Source organism: Myotis brandtii, unplaced genomic scaffold (assembly GCF_000412655.1).
Source record: "Myotis brandtii unplaced genomic scaffold, ASM41265v1 scaffold915, whole genome shotgun sequence".
Classification (NCBI taxonomy): domain Eukaryota; kingdom Metazoa; phylum Chordata; class Mammalia; order Chiroptera; family Vespertilionidae; genus Myotis; species Myotis brandtii.
The window spans coordinates 1364780-1369929 of NW_005371769.1; the positions used below are offsets into that span (position 1 = coordinate 1364780).

Genomic DNA, 5150 nt, shown 5'->3' on the forward strand with positions numbered 1-5150 from the left:
CCCGCCCCGCCCCGCCCCCCATCCTGGCTGGATCCATCCTGCATGGTCCTGGTCTGCATTCTGAGCCCTGTGCATCTTCTTTACAGAAGGCGAGTTGCCTCCCAGCGCTGCTCCCTCGAGTTCCTGGAAGACACCGTGGGATGTCCCTCGGTTCAAAGGTAAAGATCCCGCCTGCTGCCTGAGAGCCCTAAGGCCCTGCATACTCCGCCACCACTTGCCTGGGGGCCAGAGAGGGTCCTGGAGGGATGAGTGACTTGTTTCTCACCTGCAGAACCAAGCACATACCCGGATCCCCCAGACACAAGGGCCTGAAGAAGACTCACTTCATCAAGAACATGCGACAGTATGACACCAAGAACAGCAGGTACCGGCCATTGTGGGGCTGCCTACCGTGTCCTCCATCAAACCTTGGGGGCCAGCTCCTGCCCTGGAGCCACAGGGAGAGAGGTGCTCGGCATCCCAGCCATACATGTCCCTTTCCAAGTGTACTGGCCTCCCTCCAAATTAGCTGAGCTCCAAGTCCATGGCTAGCCCACTGCCTCTCCCTCCCCAGAACCCTGGGGACACCAGACTTAGTGGAGGTGCTGAATGAAGGGACATTGGAGCAGGTGACATGATGGGACGCATCCAGGACAGAGGGCTTGGTGTCATCCAGGAAGCATTGGGGGCGTGGGACGGAGGACTAAAACCTAAACATGGCTGCCCCAAATCACTACCGTGGCAGCAGGTGCACCTTCAGAGGCCTGGTGCCTGCAGATGCTAGGTGAGGGCCACTCCTGTCGCCTGTCCCTCATGCACCACCCTGCCAGCCCTGAGGCATCTGAGCTCATCACCCTGACCCAAAGGGTCCCCACACCATTCCCCCTCCCATGGGAGGTCACGCTACAGGCATCCACCCTTCCCATTAGTGGCCATAGGTTGGACAGTCCTGGGTCCCTCAGCATGAGGGGCTGGGCCTAGTCCTGAGGAGCAGGCACTAAGCAGGCCTGAGAGCCAGGTGGGCCTCAGTGGGTACTGAGTGCCCAGTCATCCAGCCAGAAGAGGGGGGAGCCTCACTGTTGTCCTCCTGCTAGACTGGGGCTTGGCCAGGCAGAGCCATCCCAGAGGGGGAAAGGCTGTCCTTCCTGCTCTGTGCTCCATGCAGGGGCACCTCAAGGGTCGCTTTGGCTCGGGACATTGAACGGATGCTTTTTGACACTATTAGTCCCCCACCTTTCCAGGGTGGCTGAGGAGGGGCTCCCTGAACCAAACGGCCCTCTGGGCACACACTTCTGTCCCGTGTTTCCTCCAAAGCCTGACCTCTCAAACTAGGGTCCTGACCTCTGGCCTCCACCCTGCCAGGGGCCAGGTGAGACCCTTCCTGTGCAGCGTGTTACGTGTGGGGGACCAGTGAGAGCTGGCATGGACAGACCCACTGACCCTGGCCGCTGGGCCTCTTGGCCTGAGAGTCCCCTGGACAACTGGGGTGGTTCCTGTCACCAGAGTCTAGGCTGGAAGGCATTCTCCCCTCCCCAGGAAACACCTGCCACCTGTTCTGACCCAGCTCTCCCCACAGGATCGTGCTGATCTGCGCCAAGCGGTCCCTGTGTGCGGCCTTCTCGGTCCTGCCCTATGGAGAAGGCCTGCGGGTCAGGTGAGTGGCCCCGGAGGCACAGGCTGGGCTGGACCAGGCTCTTGGCAGCCTCACAAGGTGGTCAGCAGATCAGCTTCCACTGAATCTTCTCAGAAGCTCTGCCCCTTTCCTGGTTCTCCGGGAGGGGTGTGTGCGCACCTTACTTCAGTGTGAGCTGCCTAAATGTCAGTGCTGAGACATGTCTCCTCGTGGGGGCACTGCATGCATCCTTGTGACCAGTCCAGGCAACTGTGTCCTGCGTGTAACCCAGGAAGAAGGAGATGGCCGTCAGGGTGGAGAAGCCTCCTGCCCAGTGTGACTGCAGGGTGGGGGACACACCCCTAAAGATCGGGCGTGGCCTAAGCTGCGGCACGGCACAGCGCTGCGGGGCCATATTGTTGCCAACCGGTGTTTTAACAGGAAGTGGCTGGTTCTAGGGAAGGAGAGACTAGACTAGACAGTTCTTAGGACAAGCATCCTTCACTGTGTACCCAGTGAATCTAGTGCCGCTGTTCTTCCAATGAGAACTCGTGCCCGCGCAACTGCGAGGTGAGGTTCTGCTGCCCCACCCGCTCGGGCAGAGGGACCCAGCCTCTCTCCCGTGCCCTGTGTTGCAGTGACCTGAGGGTGGACAGCCAGAAGCAGAGACATCCGTCCGGTGGCGTGTCTGTTTCTTCCGAGATGGTCTTTGAGCTGGAAGGTGTGGAGCTGGGAGCAGATGGAAAGGCAAGAGCTGATGCCGTGCACACAGGCCGGCGGGCGCAGATCTCACGTTATGGAGGAAATGAGCACATGAAGTTGTGCTTCCCTTTGATCTTCTAAAATGCAATGGGCAGTGGGAGCAAGCCACAGCCCTGTAAGAATGGGCCTCGCCCTCAGCACTGGTGGTCGGAGGTCAAGGGCATCAGAGGCAGGGGAAAGGTTCCTGAGCTACAGATCCAGATAAGAGCTGGTGAGGGTGACGTTCTGGAATGTTCTTGTTACTGAGAACACTAACATCAGGCCTGCGCTGGGCCACAGAAGGGAGTGGGGGTGGCGGAAAAAAAAGGGACTTCCTGCAGCAGCAAGGAGGAGCCGAACTGACCTGGTCGTGCTTGCCTTTCCAGGTCGTATCTTACGCCAAGTTCCTGTACCCTACCAACGCCCTGGTCGCACAAAAGACAGACAGCCACGGCCCGCCACCCCAGCCCCGGACCAGCCTCCCCCGGGCTATGCCAGCATCAAGATACAAACCTGCTGCTGCCAAGTCAGCGCCTATCAGCACGGAGCTAGGTACCCTAACCAGGCGCACAGGGGCAGGACAGGCGGCTACACCAGCCAGGCCAGTGACCCCCAGGGGCAGCAGAGCAGTGAGTCACATTTGAGCCCACAGCCCTCAGTCTAGACAGAGGCGGGCTTGGGGCGTGGGGTTGGGGTACAGCCTTTCAGAATGGAAGGTGGGACTCGCGGTGGAGCAGATCCAGCCAGGCAGTGAAGAGAAGTTGTGTCCACAGATGGCTCTGGGGCAGAGGGCGGGGGGTCCATCCTCATCAGGACGTCCTTCCCTCCCACCCATGCCTAGACCCCTCCCAGACCCCAGGAGCATTGCTTCCCGTTCCTGGAGAACAGCTGCAGCCCCAGCTGCTCCTGGGCGCTACACAGGTTCTGCTGAGACTTGGGTTGATGGGAACTGGACACCAGAGCTCGGGAATCGTGGTGGGTCAGGGCTGCCTTCTGCCTTCAGGGAGTGATGCAGGGGATCCCCTGGAGTATAACCCCAACCTGCTGGATGACCCGCAGTGGCCCTGTGGCAAGCACAAGCGAGTCCTCATCTTTGCATCTTACATGGTACGGCGAGCACCAAGCAGCACTGCCCCTCAGGCGCTGGGGGGTGGGCTGTGAGCAAGCGGCCCCAGCACTGGGGAGCCCAGCACCACCAGGGCAAGGCTGACGTGCCCTCACCCCCAGGACACCAGCAGCACCGCAGGGAGGGGGTGTGCAGCAGGCCAGAGAGCAGTGCTGGCCCCACCACCCTGGGGTTCAGCCCACGTGCTCCACAGCCTGGATCCCTGCTGTGCATTCAGCTCCACTGCCCTCTGTCCAGAGGCGTGTCATTCTCACAGACCTGGTGCGCTCTGAAGGCTCAGTGCATTCACGTTTGCAGGCCTGACCGCGTGAAATTGCCTCAGTGGCCCGGCCCCACCCTGCTGCCCTCTGTGTTTCAGACCACGGTGATTGAATACGTGAAGCCCTCCGACCTCAAGAAGGACATGAATGAGACATTCCGAGAGAAGTTTCCACACGTCAGACTAACACTGAGCAAAATTAGGAGGTAGGGAGGGCCAAGGACATCCCCAAAACCTACTTCATTTTTTTTTAACGTTTTTATTGAATTTTTTAGAGAGAGAGGAAGGGAGAGAGAGAGAAACATCAATGAGAGAGAAACATCGATTGGCTGCCTCCTGCACACCTCACACTGGAAATCAAGCCTGCAACTCTGGCATGTGCCCTGACTGGAAATCAAACCAGTGACCTCTTGGTTCCTGGGTGAACAATCAACCACTGAGCCACACCAACCAAGTGGCCCAAAACCCACTTCTAATGTGTGTCATCCTATGAGGTCCTGTAGGCCTATCTTCCCATTTCCCGTTGATTCCTGAGCCTGAAGATGCAGATGCCCCCTCCCACCCTCTGACCAGGCCAGTAACACACGCACGCACACATGCACATGCATACACATGCACGCCTCTGCCAGTCAGGCTGCCTGTTTGCCTCTTGCAGCTGCCCCCACCCACTGAGCCCTCCTCACTGGTGCCCACGACACCCCATGAGGCAGGCACCGCCATTGTCTCTATTCAGTAGAGGAACTCGCAGGCCAAGGCAGCTTGCCTATAGCCTCACCGTGAGCAAGTGCTGGAGCTGCTGGCCGAGGCAGGGCTCCTGGTCACTGCCCCTTCTGGGGTCCTGCGCTGCCAAATCCTACTACTAACATCCCACCCAGCAGCTCCAGGGCTCCTAGGGTCCTCTTGCTACCACAGGAGAGCAGGGACTTTGTCCTCTGTGGCAGGCCCTAGAGGACAGTGTGGGACACCTGGTACAGTGCGGGGAGGGGGGAGGGGGGGCGGCGTAGGACTCAGCCAAGGGGCAAGTGGGGCCCAAGACCAGCACACTGCTTACCCACCAAGCTGTGGGCCCTGGTGCTGGGCTGCGCCCGCCTGGAAGGAACAGAGCTGTTCTAATGGCCCTGTGTCATGGAGCGGGTGGTGTTCCTCCCCCCCAAGAGCACCTGATTTCCCTATAAACCTGCAGTTTAAAACGTGAGATGCGGAACCTATCTGAGGAGTGCAACCTGGAGCCTGTGACTGTGTCCATGGCCTACGTGTACTTCGAGAAGCTTGTCCTGCAAGGCAAGCTCAACAAGCAAAACCGCAAGCTGTGCGCAGGCGCCTGTGTGCTGCTTGCTGCCAAGATCAGCAGTGACCTCCGCAAGAACGAAGTAAAGCAGCTCATAGACGTGAGTACACTCAACCCTTCCCTGGCCCCCTGGCCCCCCAGCCCC

At 59.4% G+C, this 5150-nt stretch overlaps 1 protein-coding gene across 1 annotated transcript in view; it reads left to right on the forward strand.

Annotated features, from left to right (window-relative positions):
• Positions 1 to 42: 42 nt before the first annotated feature.
• The window catches only part of CABLES2 (Cdk5 and Abl enzyme substrate 2), a 9049-nt gene continuing 3941 nt past the window's right edge, over positions 43 to 5150 (forward strand). The window contains exons 1-8 of the mRNA XM_005885580.2: positions 43 to 158; positions 272 to 364; positions 1556 to 1633; positions 2230 to 2338; positions 2719 to 2884; positions 3336 to 3439; positions 3817 to 3923; positions 4901 to 5105. Of these exons, the coding sequence (XP_005885642.2) occupies positions 43 to 158; positions 272 to 364; positions 1556 to 1633; positions 2230 to 2338; positions 2719 to 2884; positions 3336 to 3439; positions 3817 to 3923; positions 4901 to 5105 (978 nt within the window). The remainder of the gene's footprint in view (positions 159 to 271; positions 365 to 1555; positions 1634 to 2229; positions 2339 to 2718; positions 2885 to 3335; positions 3440 to 3816; positions 3924 to 4900; positions 5106 to 5150) is intronic.